At 38.0% G+C, this 18,636-nt stretch overlaps 1 protein-coding gene across 9 annotated transcripts in view; it reads right to left on the bottom strand.

Moving 5' to 3' along the window:
- The window catches only part of kif21b (kinesin family member 21B), a 99,689-nt gene that overhangs the window by 63,978 nt on the left and 17,075 nt on the right, over window positions 1-18,636 (bottom strand). For all 9 annotated transcript variants that reach the window (XM_079857305.1, XM_079857308.1, XM_079857307.1 and 6 more), the window contains exon 2: window positions 374-596. In XM_079857305.1, coding sequence (XP_079713431.1) covers window positions 374-596 — 223 coding nt within the window. The remainder of the gene's footprint in view (window positions 1-373; window positions 597-18,636) is intronic.

Raw genomic sequence — 18,636 nt, 5'->3', positions numbered from 1 at the left:
TCATGTTTTAGTAGACTTGCATCCACTATCGTACATCTTCTAACACACAGAGTTACAGTTTGAGCGATTAACCCCGATCGCCGCACAATAGGTGCTCTAAACCTGAAGAGCGTGTGACGAGTGAATCCCACAAAAGACGCCGAGCACAGCTGTCGCATCACCCGAACGCTGAGGGAAAGGTCACAGGGTCACGGCCGTGTTAATACTTACTATTCAGAGAAATGAACGAGCTGACGATACGGGTGTGCAAACAAGAAGGTTTAATACGATTCAGATAAAGTGTGGATGTTTTTGCTAATCTTTGAACCATTTTTGGCATCGCAAACAGCTCATCTGTCACACACATCGTTTTATCAAGTGTGTAAGACCTTACTTGTCCATAAGCGAAGACAGTTGCGTTGTATCCCTCGAAGCAGCCTTCAATGAGCTTGTGAACGCAGGCGCTGTAGATCTGGTGCTGCTGGGCGTCCAAGTCGAACACAAAGTCATACGTAAAGGCCTTGTCTTTACCCAAGAGCACCTGGGGCTCGCCGGGGGTAACCAAGGTGCAGATGTGACATCCCTCAATCTTCTCCTTCGCCATCTGCGGCCGGATCCTGGTGAACAGAACAAAAGACAATTCTACGTGAATAAAATTCATGTCGTGTGAGAACTGCCGTATTTGACAGATCTGAGAGTCTACTCTGGCACGGAAAGAGTTCAATGTTTATAAAGCCAAAAAGCTGACTGGACGGCTAGCCAACTCGATCTCTATCTCTCAGGTTAATAATACAGATTTATAAATAGAAAACGTATCATTTTCAATAGTAAAAATATAAGAAATATCAGAGAGAAATTAAGGTAGATACTAAATTATCTTTAACTGTCACTGGCTGTCAATTAAAGGCAGGGTAGGTGATTAGTTCCAGAAACATTATTTGTTAAACTGGTTGAAAGTGTCTTCACATCCTGATAGCAATCACTAAGTTAGGTGGTCTAAATGTATTTATATGTATATATGGCGTCTGTGGAAGGTGTAGGACCATACAATGTTCATCCAATCACTACATTCGGTCTGAATCTTTTCATTTCGCCTCAATGATTGTGCAGCAGTCAGGCGGTACAGGTCAGTGCTCTGCAAGTTATGCTCATAATTATTGTAATGTTATGTGCTTTGAGACACGAGGTAGTTTAACGCTTGTGTTTGCTCCCTGATGTGTTTGTTCGTGTGTTTTGGAGAAGCTCTGAAGGGAGGGTGGGATCTTATGCTTTCAAAGCTAGCTCGCTATTGCTAGCCTCTCTGAAAATTGTCTACCCTACCTTTAAATGAAAATAGCAATGGTCAAATGGGAGAAGTCAAAGAAATGGATAATTTTAACTAGCAGTGAACTTGAAATAATTTTTTTTTTTTTTTTTTATATAAAGTTTTGAATCAAAAGGTAGTATTGTTTTACTCCTGTCCCGGACCCAGACTTTCAATCTTAAACTAAAATAAAAATCAATAATAAAAATATTAATTTAAATATGCTTTAAAAAAATGACAAGCTAAAAGAACAAAACATTTCAATATTTTTCTTATGTGAAAGTGATTTATATAAATTTAAAAAATAAAATTATTCAGACTGTCCCACGGTTGTTTTTACCCCACAGAACAATTTAGCCTCAAATACAGTTCTCTTGAAAGCGAGTGTACTTGTTCACCGAGGCCACAACAGAGTCAGTGAAGAGTGTGCTTGAGATAAAATGTGAAAAAGATATGAGAAATCAAAGTAAATATCAAATTTGAGCAGAATATTTTATATGTGTGCATAATTTCCAAATAAGATGAAACATTGTAATATGAATTTACGTGAACATTTTAATTGTTCAATTGCTCTATTATACATAAAATCCAAGCTCTGAAATTAGCCTTAACAAGGCAAAGGAGTCAAGAGCTTGTATTACAAAAATATTACAAATTTGAATTTGAGATTCGGTGGAAATTACGCTGTGGTGTGAATTTTAATGGAAAAAACGAAAATTCTTTTAAAGAATTTTAAAATAAAATAATGTACACCCATTATTATGTGGTTGATAGGCTACATTTTAGCTGTCTATATTCTCTATGTTGTATATCAGTGTAGTATAAGTTGTGTTCATCAGTGTTTAGTACAAGCTGTGGATGAAATGGGTGATTTGACTTAAACCCAATAAGGGCAAATCATGGGAGCCCTTTTAGCAGGAGCGTTTGTAGCCGTAACAGCCAAACAGACCTTATTCAGAGCAGCGCAACGACAGGTATGAAAGCGAGGCTGTGAAGGATAGACAAAGAAGAATAGTGGGCGAAAACCGAAACTACTGCAGAAAAGTGACAGCAAACCTCAATATTCACCTTAAAAACTATCACAGGGAACTTCCCAAAGCCAATACCCATGAAAGAGCTGCATTTTGAATGTGAAGAAGATAGTGTTGTGATCATAAAACCTGGTTAGTGCGAGCACCAAGATGTACTTTTCAATATCTTCAACCACCTGACTTGAATCTCGCTGAACCACTGAGGGCAGTTTAGAAGAGAAGAGCGAGAAGTCGATTCTCTCCTCCAACATCTAAGGTAATAAGCAGATGTTCTGATTCCACGACAATATTGTACAATATTCCACTGGAGGCTACTCAAGTTGCATGAATCAATTGTAAGAAGGTTGAAAGCTGTATTGAAAGCAAATGATGGTTTAAAAAAAAAAACGTAATAAAAGAAATATTGCCCGTTTCCCAGGTGTTTACATTACAGGTGAAACTCGAAAAATTTGAATATCGTGTAAAAGTTCATTTATTTCAGTAATTCAACTTAAAAGGTGAAACTAATATATTATATAGAAAATTGCATGCAAAGTGAGATATTTCAAGCCTTTATTTGTTATAATTTTGATGATTATGGCTTACAGCTTATGAACACCCCAAACCTCAGAAATTTTGAAAATGTTCATAAGCTGTAAGCCATAATGATCAAAATTATAACAAATAAAGGCTTGAAATATCTCACTTTGCATGTGATGAGACTATATAATATATTAGTTTCACCTTTTAAGTTGAATTACTGAAATAAATGAACACCCAAGCACAATATTCAAATTTTTCGAGTTTCACCTGTATTTTGCCCAACCCCTGTAAATACACTGTTGGACAATGTAAGTGAACAAGTAAAATAATCTAGTGAGCGTGTGAAAATTGTCCCCACCCCCAAAAAAAAAATCCCAATTCCAGTGATTCTGAAATGACATGAATGCACCAGTGGTTATGAGGAAATGAGGACATAGGCCTCATTATTACCCAGTAAGAACCAACAATTTTCTACCAGGTTGAAAGAACAGGTTAAAGCACTTTTATTAATGGACGCAAACACTTCTCATGTTAACATCAAGGTTAATTGAGTCTCCAGGCTAAAAAAAAAAAAGATAATAATTCATTAAACAGTTAATTAAATCAAGTCAATTAGCTTTTGCTTGGGGCATTTCTGATTAGCTGATACACATCCATCTCTACTATGGGCAGTTCTTTCTAATACATTTGTATCAACTGACATGAACTGAACTGACAAAATGAACAAGACTGATTTCAAAGAGATCACGAGGAACTTGCCCTTTTGATTACAATCAACTTGCCTTTAGGTTCTAGAATTCAGAACATTTTGGCCAACTTTTTTGTTACTTTCATTAAAAGGTAAAACCGCAACCAATCAGAAAACTTGCAACCACATAGCAACATGCTAAAAACCATTCACAACCAGCGGTGAGTGGTGATGCGCAAACAATACTCATAATTTTGTCTCTCGATAATGTAAAAATCTAATTTTAAGCTGCATTGTAATAATGACCAGGGTGTCCTTATAGGGTGGTCCTTATCAAGTCAAATTTTTTTTTTGTGCAAAATGTTAGTGTCTTAACCTTTTAAACTGTTCCTTTTAACTTCAAAATTAGAAATATGCAAAAATGTTGACAAAAAAAATGATATTTAGAGGTAGCTCAATCATGTGGAAGATTGCCTATGTTAAGCTGTGCGGCGTTATTGTGATATGCAAGTAATATTAAAAGTTGCTGCAAATGAACTACATTTTATTGAAATCAGAGCAACACTGACATGACAACGATGACAACAATCTCAAAAAAGCACAAAGTTTTCAACAATCCCTCATTTCTGATGCTCAGCAGCCAGTGTTGACTTTTTGCAGTCTGGATAGATCCGTCGGTGATCTTCCACCACATGAAGGAGAAACTGCAGTTGTTCTTCAGAGTGTGTGAGATAGCCATTGTATTCTTGAATCAGAGCCACTCCTCTCTCGGCGTGATCATTGACTACTTTCATTGCATGGTTGCCTGTGCCTCCTGATAATCTGCTTGATTCGGCCAAAGTTCCGGGTCAATTTCAAGGAACGTAATGTAATTTTTTAAACCAAAAAATGTGCTCTAAACCCAAACAATAACCAAGGAGATCATCAATAGAAATATGTATTGATTCCACCAGGAAAGGTAAATCTGCTAAACCGGGTCATGGATGGATTAATTTGGATTTAGTTTCTACAATAAGTAAACTGAGATATGTATCTAAAATACATATTTAGGAATATATGGTGCATTAGATGCTTTTATGGAGATTTTTTTGGAATTTTACTAGCCAGGTACAATACCAAATCAAATGATCTGTTTTTACGAAAATCATCAAAATCTCAGAAAGTTTAAAGCTACTGAGCTTCCAGTAATTATTATGTTACTGCCATAAAAATTGGCATGCTGTATTTTCTTATATAAAGGAACAATTTGAAGGGTTAAGAGCATGACAATTGGATATATATGGATATATAATATATATATATATATATATATATATGTGTGAATAAATGTTTATATGTAAATAAAACACGGATTAGTTTTACGATCTCTTTATGAACTTTTTGAAGCTTCAAAGTGGTGTTTGTGTAGCCGTCAATGGAGGAACAGAGAGCTCTCAGATTTCATCAAAAAGATCTTCATTTGTGTTCTGAATTGTTATTTTCAGAGGACAGTAAATATATACTGCTATACAAGCAGAACATTGACTACTCTAAAATATATCCAAGTTTCATTTCTATATTATTGTCCCTTGAGTAGATATACTAAAATGTTTGCCGAAATGTGAGGGGTGTACTCACTTTTGTGAGATATTGTATATATACACACACACATAATATAATTATATAAATATTAATATAAATGTATTAATTTAACATGCTTTTTTGTCATATTTAGTACACTTCAGGGGACCATTTATTAGCAAAGTACGAACACACCACAATCTGCAAAGAAGGCCAAACGTATAGTAGACCACAAACACACTGTCAGTAGCAGTTCAGACACGGGCAGCGCATGTTACTCACATCTGAAGCTACATTGATCATCAGCATCTACAGCTGTGAGGGATGCTCAAACCCACCCAATGTGGCAGGAAATGAGAGAGAACCATGAATAATCAATTAACAAGAGCACACATGCACAGTCACACACACACACTCCACAGAATGCAGACTCAATCCTTTCTGCTTCACACACACATCTATCCACATGTACCCATCTTCCACTCTCTGGCCTCAGCTGGGCCTCGGCCTCTCCTTTATCCTCTTCCACAGTCAGAAGAGAAGCATAATCTATAGCGCATTGATCAGGAGGACAAACACAACACATGAGGCGCTCCCCTGAGAGGATCACACACTAAAAATAACCCCCACGCTGGAGGATTACACATCCGCTTTAAAGCTGTGAACGAACGCGCCGTATCTGTACCTGCCATCAAACACTCTGATACAGTCCTCAAAACTGCTCTCAGATCAGCGTGTGTCGAAGGCTTGATCCGTTTATCTTAAAGAGCCATGTGATTTATAATTTCCTGAACGTCTCAGGGAGATTATTAACGCTTTGCTAAATAATTATGTTGATATTTCGCATAACAAAGTCATTTAATTCCCACGGGGCTGAAATTTAAATAGGGTTGGGACTAGCTAGTGCTACTGGTGTCATTATCCATTTTTAATTATGCAAAAGGATTAACTCTAATCATAAACAGCATCTTTAGATGAGTCAGAGATGAAATCCTAAAAAAAAAAAAAACATATACTCTATTTCATTCAGCGTTGTTTCCCAACGTGTCAAGGTGCAATTCAGAATATAATTCAAGCATCTCGATGGCTCTAAATTAGACTCATAAACAAGAAATCATATGTTAGGCCTCACATTTTAATATCCGCAGTGATCCATCATTCCTGTCCGACAGTCACGTCACCCACGCATGCTCCTCACACATGACAGCGGGAGACATCTGCCCGCCTGCTGCCTCCGTGTGTGTGTGTGTGTGTGTGTGTGTGTGTGTGTGTGTGTGTGTGTGTGTGTGTGTGTGTGTGTGTGTGTGTGTGTGTTTGTTTGTTTGTTTATGTGTGTGTACAAAACAAAAGGAAGTGTGTCATCAGTCATCAGCACTTCCTGGCCTGAAGAGGGAACTTCTTGCCACATCCTTCAGTTGTGCAGTCTGAGACCGTGGTGAAGCCGCCATAACCACTGAGACTCATTGTCAAAAAAAAAAGTGAAATGTTATGTTAAAAGTAGCTTTCTCACAAAATGTTGTTTCTTAAAGGAATGCTGTGAGCTAATATTGTATACTTTAGCTACTATACACTAGCATAATAGATTACAGCAGCACCAGTCACATGCTCTCCATGAACATTAAAGGATTTACAATGGTAGTTAATGTGGTAAGACAGCGCACTGGAATAACTATTTAATATTTTATTATTTATAAAAAAACACACCATTTCAAAAGACTTAAAACTGTGTATACACGTCTAGAGCAATACAATTGCCTACCAGCCTTGTCTATGCAAAGTCCAACTCCTGTCGTAGATATGCAAAGCCAGAAAACCCCGAAATAACATCAGGAAAGGATGCAAATTATATTACACTTATAATTGATGTGATAATTTGATGAGAACAATAATATTACAAAATATTATTTAAATATATTTTTGTCAGTCACGTTCAGTTTGTTTTAGGCTCTTGGACTTTGGGTTTTGTTTACATTCATTAAATGTGTTACTCGTTCTAGCGTCCCGCCGCTCATCAGTCACATGGACACTTACACCAATCATCACAGCCGTTCTCTTTTAGTTAATCACCATGGGCTCTATCTTGCACTCAGCGCAATTGACTTAGTACACCGACACATGTATCATTCCTATTTTGCATCCGCGAACAGCGGACTTTTCCCACCACAGACGCACGTCGGTAAATTAGGGAATGAACTTGCGCTCCCGGGGGCGGTTCAGCGAAAAGAGGAAGCGTGTTCCGGCGCAAACGTTCCCTGGTGCTATTTTGCAGTTTAAAAATACAACCTTCATATTTCTGTCTTAAAATACTCTAAAATATCATGTGATGTAATGTTTTATATTATGGTAGAAATGATTTTTGTTCGTTTTACAAACTTCAGTATGAGTTAAAATTATTGGTAATCGACAGCACATCACAAATGCTGTCCATAAAGCATAATGTGTTGTATACTAAAGAATGAAGGAATCAGAAATATCCATTTCAGCCCCTATTAAAAGTATATTTCACCCAAAAATGTAACTACTGTCATCATTTACTCCATTCCAAACCTGTATGACTTTCTTTCCTTCTGCAGAACACAAACGAAGAAATTTTGAAGAATGTTGGTAATCCAACAGTTTTGGTGACCATTGACTTCCATTGAACTGAAACCGATATCACATAGAAAACACAAAATATCTTCTTTTGTCTTCAGAATAAAGAAAGCCATTCAGGTTTGGTACGAGTAAATGACGACAGGATTTTAATTTTAAGGGTGCAAGCTTCCATATCACTTTATGGCAGATACATTTCATTGCAAAGCCAAAAGCATTTTTTTTTGTGTGTGCATATTTGGATGCCCACCAACATTCCTGGGCTTTGTTTTCAGGAAATTAAAGTGGGCAAGGGTACGATCAACCAGCCACATGCGTGATGAAAACAGGATCTGAAAGACAGAAAAATGCATAGTTGGCCGTCCAATCACGTGACGATTCACTGAGAGGACAAAGGGTGCCACATGAGCTTCTCTTCTCCTGTCAGTTCTGTCAGATATCACCCAGTCAAAGATCATCTCCTTGACGACAAACAGCGTTTAATCACGACTTGATTAGTCAACTTTATGTAAATACTCTGTCCGATATCTCCTACTGTAACTCCAAGCCACCCACACAAATGGCCAGTCGAGTATCGCCAATTAGAGCCAGCATTTATGGATGGAGAATCTCATCTGGGCCTCTGTCCAAAGGTCCCGCTCTTCTCCGAGCCAAGAGCCATTCCACTGGCAATAAGCTCTTTGTTACAACCAAGTCTTTCAAGTTTATGTGGCCTTAAGTTCATAACAGTTATGAAGTGAGTAAAGCGGAAGTTTGTGTGTAGAAAGGCTCTAGGATCTGCGTTTGTTTTGACATCATCACCTCCCCCTCCAAATCCAAAGTCAACTCTTCCTCACTCTCTCGCTCTCTCCATCCAGCGCCTGGAAAAACAGATCAGTGGGTCATGAGGGAGGGGCGGCGGTGCAGGAAACAGACCTCCATTTCCTCTCACGACAGACCCTTTAACAGCCTGATCTCATACGTGACTCCCTGCACCCGTTCACGCCAGCTGAGGCAAGGTCCTCCCCCGGACAAACCATAACGCGGAAGATCTGAATGACCGCTCGTTTACTACATCGCTTTGTGTCTCTCGAACAGAGACGTTTTGTATTCATCTCACTCACCGGTTGGACGCACACAGGAGCACTTCTTTAAAAGCAGTCTCTCAAGACCACAAAAGACATGTATGTGTGTGCCAAGGCTAGTACTCTTGGGCGCTTGTGTTGTGCTGACAAAGCATTCAGCGTTTACTTATTGCAAAAGCCATGACAACACATTAGAAAAACGTAAAATTACACACAGACACAGTACTTTTATTTATTTGTTTTAATTAAAGTGCCCCATTATGCTTTTTCAAATATTACCTTTCATGCAGTGTGTAATAAAGCGGTTTGAGATTTCTGTCCCGTAAACTAATCCATATTAACTGAGTGGTTTAGTCCAAAATTTCAGATGAAAATGTTCTGCTGTAACACGAAAATTAACCTCATTAGTTCTCACGCGTCGAGCGAACATGCTTGAGCTTCTGTTTGCTACAACTGAAGTGTGTTGATCAATGTTTATATGTGGATAAAAGCCTAAATTGAATCTGTTCATCATATAAAGCGATCGCTTCTCTTCAGAAAATTTGGACTAAACCACTCGATTTATATGGACTAGTTTTACGATCTCTTTAGGCCGTGTGTCCACCAAAGCGTTTTTTCACGCGGCTGGCGTGTTTTTCAGTTGTTTTCAATGGGAGCGCCGCGTTTTTAAAACGCCATGAGCGTAACGAGGCTCTGAGTGTCTTTTTCACACTGAAGCGATGAGCGTTCAGCATTTTTTGCAGGTTGCCGAGAGTGGAAGAATGTTCAACTTTTGGTAAAACGCAGTGCCCATCACTAGGCGCGTTTTTTCTAAATGTCGACAAAAAACTATTGCGAAATGACACCATATCCATTAACTGATGTTATGCGACTAAAACTACATTTTTTCCTCTCGCGATAAATCATTCCAAAAACATGGCAGCGGACGTTGGTAGGATTATGTATATCCCAGCCAGTGCACTGGCCATTATTATTAATTGAAGGAGATGTATGTGTGTTTTCAAAGCATTAATGGTAAGGAACGACCCTTATTATACTTGTGAGCGGCACATATGAGGTGTTTCTGGGTGTTTCTCCCTCATTTCTGCTTCGAGGTCTTTATTGTGGCATTTATTTGAGGTTTAGAATCCATTATTCCTGTAATTCTTTTGTCTTTTATGAATTTAATAAAGAACTCTGTCTCGTATTCTGTCCAAACACACCGCGTCATCTACGTCAGGTGACTGTAAATGCGCAAAAACTGTTTCCATTGCAGTTTTGCGAAATATTTCTTTTTCGAACTGCCTGAAAAACCTCCTCATGCGAGCGTAAAAACTTTTGTGCGATAAATGGGAGTTTTTGCGAAATTGACGTGTTTCCATTGGTCGTATTTTCAATTCGCAATTTCAATTTGCGCAATTTGAAGGGTAATGGAAACGCGGCTACTGTCACTTTTTACCCAACCGTCCAATCACAGTGGAGGAGGGGCGGGACTAATACCACACCGACCAACCGCCACATTCTGCTTGTACAACGTCAACAGACGACAACAAGCATAATAACGGAACAAAATCATTTAAAACAAGAGCAAGAGAAATTACATTACATTGTATTGACATTTTAATATAGAATCAACACAGAAACAAAATGTGTGAAATGAGACACTAGTAACACTTTCGCAGATATTCTGTATCATAACAAGCAAAGTGTCTCAACTGAAAAAAACGTAACGCTGGCAAAATGCTCTCAAGCGGCCACAGCTAGGCGTTTTCAGCTGGCTAAAAACGCTTTGGTGGACACACGGCCTTATGAACTTTTTGAAGAGTCAAAGTGGTGTTTGTGTAGCTGTCAATGGAGGGACAGAAATCTCTCAGCTTTCATCAAAAAGATCTTCATTTGTGTTCTGAAGATGAACGAAACTCTTACGGGTTTGAGGGTAAGGGTGAGTAATTAATGACACACATAAAATTTAAGTTTAATATAAATAAAAAGCAACATGCATAGATACATAATTTAATTATATAACAAAAAACTAGGCTAATATATGAGATATATCTTTGCTTTAGGTTCCTTCAACATATATTTACCTTATACAAAGATCCCAGCCCTATATACCATCTGCAGAAGTGTATCTCACACACACTAAACACACAGTAACCAAAAGCGTGACACAAAGGGTGATGACACCAGTACAAACCCTGCATTATGGCACCTTTTACTCATCATTCAGCAGTTCCAAGTCTCCGAAAAACTAATGCTTTAGTCTTTTGAGTGTGGCGTTGACTGAGCTCCAGTTGTGTCCAGAAGCCGTCCGGCTGATAAGACTGTGTCAACTCCATCGCTAGTGGACCAATCAAACCAATAATAGGTTTTATCTCCTTTTCAGCACCAGTGTGAGGGGAATAGGACATGGAGAACACTGCACACACACACACACACCTCACAATCTTCAACATGTAGGTGTGAAAAGCCCAAGCGACACATCCAGGATTTCCCTCAGCTGCCGCCAGGGCCAGATCTGATGCCGGTCAAACATTTCTGAACAAACAACGTTTTCATATCCAAAACACCCCAGATCAGGATCATATTCATATATGCTAAAGGTTACCTGGTTTCCCACAGTTGGAATATGTCTATATGTTATGATTACAGCAAGAACAGGAAAAGATCTACTCAGGAAAGGCTTTCGCCGAACTCCCATCCGGGGCAGAACTGTCTCTCCACACTTTCCTCACCCAGTATCTCTCTAAACCATCAGTCTATTTGCCTGAGGACTGGAACCATTTGCATACAACCCTCAGAAGCACAGACATATATAGAAAGCTCATTTCCCATGCAGTTTTCTTTCAGCTCATTCATTTAAATATCCATCGTGGATTTAAGGCCTGTGCACACTAAGAACAGATACCGCTAAAGATAACGATAACTATATCAGCGTCCACACCAATGCAAGCCATCGTTCTGTTTATACCATCCATACACAAAGTTGTAAAATGTAACTTATGTGCAAAATTGGAATATTGCATTAATAAAATTTGCCAATAAAACAGCGTTTCCATCCCATGTGTTCAAGATATAAAACAAGTAATAAAAACTCTGAGTGTTTTAGCGCAATTTTCTGACGTCATGGGATCACAACACTAAGAGATAGTAAATCTTTTTATGTTTTTTTTTGTTTGTTTTTTTTGTTTTTTTTGTGTGCGTTCCCGAGATTAGACCTTCCTTAACATAATGGCGAAAACCCGAAGTCTCTAGGTGGTCTGGTTGAGGAGGAGATAGAAGTGCAAGATTGGTGCGCACAGACAGAACAGAAATCATGAGTTAACAATCGCAATTTTGTCCGTAGGAAAATTGCGCTAAAAATAGTCACTTCCTGGGAAATTGGCGCAACATATCTGTAATGAAAATTGAAAAAAGTTGAGTTTTTTTTCCTCCATCAGAAATGACTTTTTCAAAGTTTATTCACATTTTTTGAATTTATGTTTATCTTGGTGCTTCCATCCAATGTTTTTTTTTTTTTAATGCGATATCCCAAAATGCACATAAAAATAGGTGGATGGAAACAGCTACTGTGACAGGTTCACAAACATCTGCCCTAAAATGTTTTGCTCAAACTAGGTATATCAAACAACAGATAAACAACTGATATTACAATTCTATACTAATTTGGTCAAATAAATTCAAATAAAACACCAAAAACTAAAGATGAATTGTTTTATATGACACAAGTAAGTGAAGCATCACACTAGAGTTTGAAAAACAAATTTTGAGATTTGCTAAAGATTATATTTTACAGTATTATTAAATTATTAGTATTTTTAAATTAACTTTAAGTCAGCGTTAGGTGACTTAAAAATATCAGCCACATTTTCTTATTAGTTCTTTAGGAATAATGGTATCCATCCTAACTCATCCTTATTACTTAATTATAGTGTTTATTCATATTTGTTATGTGCTTTCATAATTACATTTTTTTTTTTAGTTATTAGTTTTTTTTTAAACTATTTAGCTTTATTTTTAGTAATTTTAGTACTTCAACTTCAAAACTCACTGAAATACGGTTACGTTTTTAAGATTACAACTTTTATATTTTATTTTATTTATATATTATTTAATTCAATTGTTTTAATAGTTTTAGTAATAGTAAACATAACGTGGCATTTAAATGTGGATGATCATGTGTTAAAGGGATAGTTCACTTTGAAATTAAATTTTGGTATGTTTTAGCTTACCTCAAGGGCATCCAAGATGTAGGTGTCTTTTTTTCCGCAGTAGTTTCAATTTTGATATTTTTAGGTCAAACCGTTCTTGTCTGTCAGTCATTTAATGCAGGTCTATGGTCACTGTCTCAAAGAGCATGCACAGAGTCCAAATTAAAACAATTCCCCATCGTCCAAATTAAACAATTCCTCATTGTAAGTACACATTGATGGCCTAAGACACGAAACGAGCGGTTTGTGTGAGAAAACGAACAGTATTTATATCGTTTTTACCTCTTATACACAGCCACGTCCAAGTGATCTGAGGGCGCGCGCGCATCCTGGTGTGTGACGTGTACGCAGACTGGTGCATAGATATATATACACTAGATGTCGCCTTGTCTACAGCAGTTCACTGGAACGAATGTCTTTAAGGCGAATGTCTGTGCATGCTCTTTGAGACAGTGTCCATAGACCTGCATTATATGACTGACAGACAAGAACGGTTTGACCTAAAAATATCAAAGTTGAAACTACTGCGGAAAAAAAGACACCTACATCTTGGATGCCCTTGAGGTAAGCTAAAACATGCCAAAATTTAATTTCAAAGTGAACTATCCCTTTAATGTGTTTATCTGATACAGGCCATTTTTGCAGCTTTTCAAACTGAGGAAGTTTTGAGCACTGAAAGCTGTATAGCAGATCAAGCTCTTTTCAAGGAAAATTAGATCAAGGAAAATTAGATTTCTTATAACATGCCCCTTTAAGCATATTAACAGATGAATACAAGCTGTAGTACGACCTCACACACACACACACACACACACATTCTGCTGTGTGAGGTTTAATGAACTGACCACAAACACACTCACACATACACACACAAACTTGGCTGCAAAGCCAAGGACAACAATCAGAATCCGCTTACAGTGTGTGAGCCATCTGCCTGAACCTGTCTGTCACACACACACACACACACGAGACATCAGAACCATGTCAGCACAATTTAGGAGCTGATCAATCCTGCGACTACTATACAGGCCAGACGCCCGAACAGTTAAAGGACACTAATTCTTGGCTCCGTCACAAAAATGACTTCACAGAGCAGTTCCTCATCCTGAAGACTCTATCGCTGCTCAAACAGACACAGCGCAGGCCGGATTCGAACCCACGTCTCCAACATGAGCACCTGTTTACCAGAAAAAAGGAATTGTTCAAATTTCATTTGAATACATTTTAAAAGATTAATTAAATCGTTAAGTAATTAATTACATTTGATAAATTGCATTATGCATTCATTTGATTACCACCATTTTTGACAATTAATTGTATTGAATCATAAAACACAGAATATATATAAAAAAATCTAACTGAAAAAACAGAATTTAAAAAAAAAAATTCATAGGGCCATATTAATGTTACAATTTTAATAAATAGTTTTTTAATTCAATTCGATTTTGATTTTTAAAATTGAACTAAACCATTAAAAACAGAACGCAGAAAAAATTTACAGAAAACAGATTTTGGAGAAAAAAATAAAGAGGAATTTGGAGAAACAATAATACAGATTAAAAATATAATAAATCAGGAAACTATGTGAGGTAAAATAAACCTGCATGTGAGATGACCTTCTCTTGATTCTCTTATCAGCTTGACCATTATCGTGCGACCCTACGTTATCCTACAGCCTTGACTAACATGAGGTTTCAGTCTCATCTGGAGAACATCAGATGAGTATGACCCCTGTTGACCCCCAGGACCTGAAAGAGACATGGGTTTGTGCATCCTCAACCACAAATCACCTCAGAGCTATAGTTACAAGCCCTAGTGTCACAGGAAGCACATTTCGTGTGTGTGTGTGTGTGTGTGTGTGTGTGTGTGTGTGTGTGTGTGTGTGTGTGTGTGTGTGTGTGTGTGTGTGTTCTCATCGCCCTGTGGGCCCCTTTTTAAAGGTATAGAGTCTCTCCAGATGTCAGATCTTCTTCCCACAGTCCACTTCTCCCACACGAAACTGCTTCCACCAACCATCTCCTCTCTTTTTAAATATATCTTGCCCTCCTAAAACTGATTTCTTCAGCTCCTCGATCTCTAATGTCCTCTAAGCTACGTCACTGTCCTCTACTCCATCTCTGCCTCTTTCCTAAACTCAATCCTCCAAAATGAGTTCCTTCATCTCTCATTTCCTCTCTCTCCCGAGTCTCAAGATACAGTCGGATGACGCAAACATGTTCTAGAGATTAGGATTAACTTGTCCTGTCATGCTCATGCGCAAAAACACACAAAACACACACAGACACACACCTGGCGAAGAGTGTAAACAGCTGCTGCCAAAAGCCTGTGTCCCTTGATCATATCTGCACAAAACACATCTACAGGGTTTCATCTAGCTTGAAGTGAAATATGGTAGTTCTTGGCATCGCAATGAAGAGGAATTCATGAAAATGTAAACAGTAAAACACGTCAGCCTGTGTGTGTATGTGAGAAAGAGATAAAAAGAATGACTAAGTGTGTTTGTGGTTTTCTTGGACCTCTCAAGGAAGAGGAGGATGTCTGGAGCTTCACCTCAAACACACACTTCATGCCCTTTAGAAAAGAGGTTATCAAACCACTGGATTTAACTCACCCCAGCTCCTGTTCACTCGTCCTCCCCTACTGTGTTGATCTGTTGTCTTAAACTCAGATCCATATACCTCAGGAAAACGGTTAATGTGTCACAATCTCGCACGGTCACATTTCCGTGTTTTTATGAGCAAGATGAGGAGCATGTGAGTGCGGCTGCACGATTATGACAAAAATCATAATTGTCGATTATTCCCTTGTAATTGTAATTGCGATTATAAAAAAAAGACGATTTTCACAATTTACATTGATGTTTTGAATAGCTTTATGCCATTGTTTGAAGCCACTGCATGTCATTGTTATATCAAAATAAACCAGCTGAAATGGGCTCTATTTGCTTTTGATGCGACGCACACATCCACTGTAGGCAAATGCCAGCCGTTAACTATTAACTAATATTAATAACTAATACTAATATGCATAACTGTTCGCCAATGTCTTGCTCTGGAGGCAGTCATATGCAAATGTATTTGCCAGTGAAACGTCACAGATCAAGCAATATCAAAACAAGTTGTTTTTGGAGCTTATTTAAAGGTGAACTAAGTAACTTTTTTACCTTAACCAAACAGCTTCGGAGTCATTGGAATAGTTATACGACTCTTTTCGGGTTCAATGGTGGTAACGTCTCGTTAAGTTAATTTTACACACTTTAAGCATTATCGTATCGCATTATTTAATGTGTTATCCCATATCGCATTTTTCTTCAATATCGTGCAGCCCTAAACACAGTTCATAGACGTAAAGCTGAAAAACGAGATAAATAAAATGTATTTTTATCCTTCTAAAGAGGTTCTGTTTTGAGATATATAAATTTAGAAGCTTTTCAAGATCAAAGAGATTCAATTGTGGCAAGGCTCTATTGTTTCCCTGACATATACTGATGTATCGCTGAACAACGGCTGGTAAATACTGTTCTAATGTTTCTCCTAGTGGGCCATAAAAAGCTCTTGGTTATCTCGGACAGGTAATGAATAGAAAGCGGACGTCTATTCCGTCACCACACTTCCTGTCTTCTGTGTTTCGAGTCACCAAGGTGGCTGTGTTTGGACTGCCACACTGGTGCCTGCTCCGAGAACAATGCAAGCATGTGATTGTAAAACATGTGGCCCCAGAAAGCAGAGGGTCATGTGTGAAGCTGATACAGCAGCACTGAAGTGACACTACATTGATAGCCTTTGAAGTCAGAGAACGAGGGAAACTGTTGTTTGGTTCATTCAGTGTCCGAGTAACCAGATTTTCAGAGTTTCGATTCCTGAAAATAATGAACTGAAAAAGGCAACAACAATAGGCCTCATTCACCAATTATCTTCCTAAGAACTTTGTACTTCATTAACTTCCTAAGAAAAGTCTACGTCAGATTCATGACATGTTCTTAAACAATAGAATTGTTCGCACATGTGTTCTTAGCATTGATGAATCCCACGTCTTCGTAATTGAAAGCGCGTGCCAGTTGTTCCTAATTAGCATAAGAAAACGCCCTGCAAATTCCCATATACGGACATTCAGGGCCGGGTGCAAGAAAAGATGGAGAATGTCCAAAAGACGCACAGATCGTCCACCGATCACCAAACCAAAAAAGACCTTCAGTAATTCTGAAATAGAAATTCTACTGCAACAGGTAAATGCCAAACGAGGCATAATATTTGATTTAATCAGCTTAATTGCTGATGTAAATTGCAGTGTTAGTGTGATTTTTTTTTCCCAACAAATGATCAGAAATACATTACAGTAAAATACTATCGTTGTAAACGACTGTAGAATTAAATAAAATGCAGTAACCAATTATTTGGAGCAAACTAAGAGTGCTCGAGTGTGCGTAGATTTTGTTCTTAGCTAAGAAGAACAAATCCAAGATGAGAAAACATGAGTGAATGTCAGAATCTTCATAAAAAGTGCGTAAGTACTTTTGGATTGGACTGGTGTGAGAGTTCTGGATCTCTCCTGGACTCTTCCGGGCCTCTTCTGAAGACAGTCTTTTGGATTGGCGTGAGGGCTCTCATTTACAAATTAATGTCTCCAAAACTAAGGATATGACGATAGAATTGTATTATTATGTTGAAACTCCATCTAAAGTAGTTATTGTGGGTAAAGAAGTTGAGAAGGTCAGTTCATATAAGTATTTGGGTACATTAATTGATGATAAGCTTAGGTGGGTGGAAAACACAAATCGTATTATATCGAAAGCACAAAAACGGTTATATTTATTGAGGAAGCTTAAGTCCTCTGAAGTGGATAAATCTATATTGATAATGTTTTATAGATATTTTATTGAAACGGTTTGGACCTTTGCTATGATCTGTTGGTTTTATGGATTAAATGTTAAAAGTAGATCCCAGCTTCAGAGCATTATTAATTTAGGGTCAGAGATTACAGGCTCTGTACAGCTGGGTTTGTCTGCTCTGTGTGAGAGGAATGTTCTTAGGAAGTCTTTGACTATCTGGATGATACATCCCACATTTTTTTTTTAGAATTTGAACTGCTTCCCTCAGGTAAGCGATACAAGGTGTTTCTCAATGTCAAGGATACTTCCTTGGCAGGACTGGTCCTTCCAAGTCACTTCCTTCAGAGACTAGGCGAGGCTCCTCTTTAGCATTTGGAGAACACGTTTTTCAACGGCTCTGGAACAGGCTAGCAAGTGCACGTCATTGTGTCATTACGTCAGTGAAAATGAAAAACAGAGCGTTGCTATGGAAGCAGTTCTGTTCACTCAGGCAATATAATCGTTTTTAAATCAATAAACTCCTTTTTAATCATATTGATTATTTGACTGTCAAGTGTTTTTAAACGGTGCGGGTCAATTTGACCCATAACATAATGGATGTAATTATTTTTTTAAATAAATGTTTGGTAACGTAAATATACTTACATTTGAAAGCATATTGCCCCGTTAACGCTCCGACTACGTTAACGTCCGACATTTAAAAAAATTTGAAAAAGATATCAAAGCTGCGCGCATAGGATTGTGGGTGATTTGAGAGCGCGAAGGCTACACATATGCATCCTTTCCTGTATATGGGATATTTTTCGAACGGAGGACTCAGTCCTTGGTTGACATTCCGAGGATCCTCGACATTGGAACAGTCCTTTGACGGATGTCGAT

Source organism: Squalius cephalus (genome assembly GCF_949319135.1).
Source record: "Squalius cephalus genome assembly, chromosome: 22".
NCBI lineage: Eukaryota > Metazoa > Chordata > Actinopteri > Cypriniformes > Leuciscidae > Squalius > Squalius cephalus.
The sequence above is the reverse complement of the archived record's forward strand: the minus strand, read 5'-3'. Positions and strand labels throughout refer to the sequence as shown.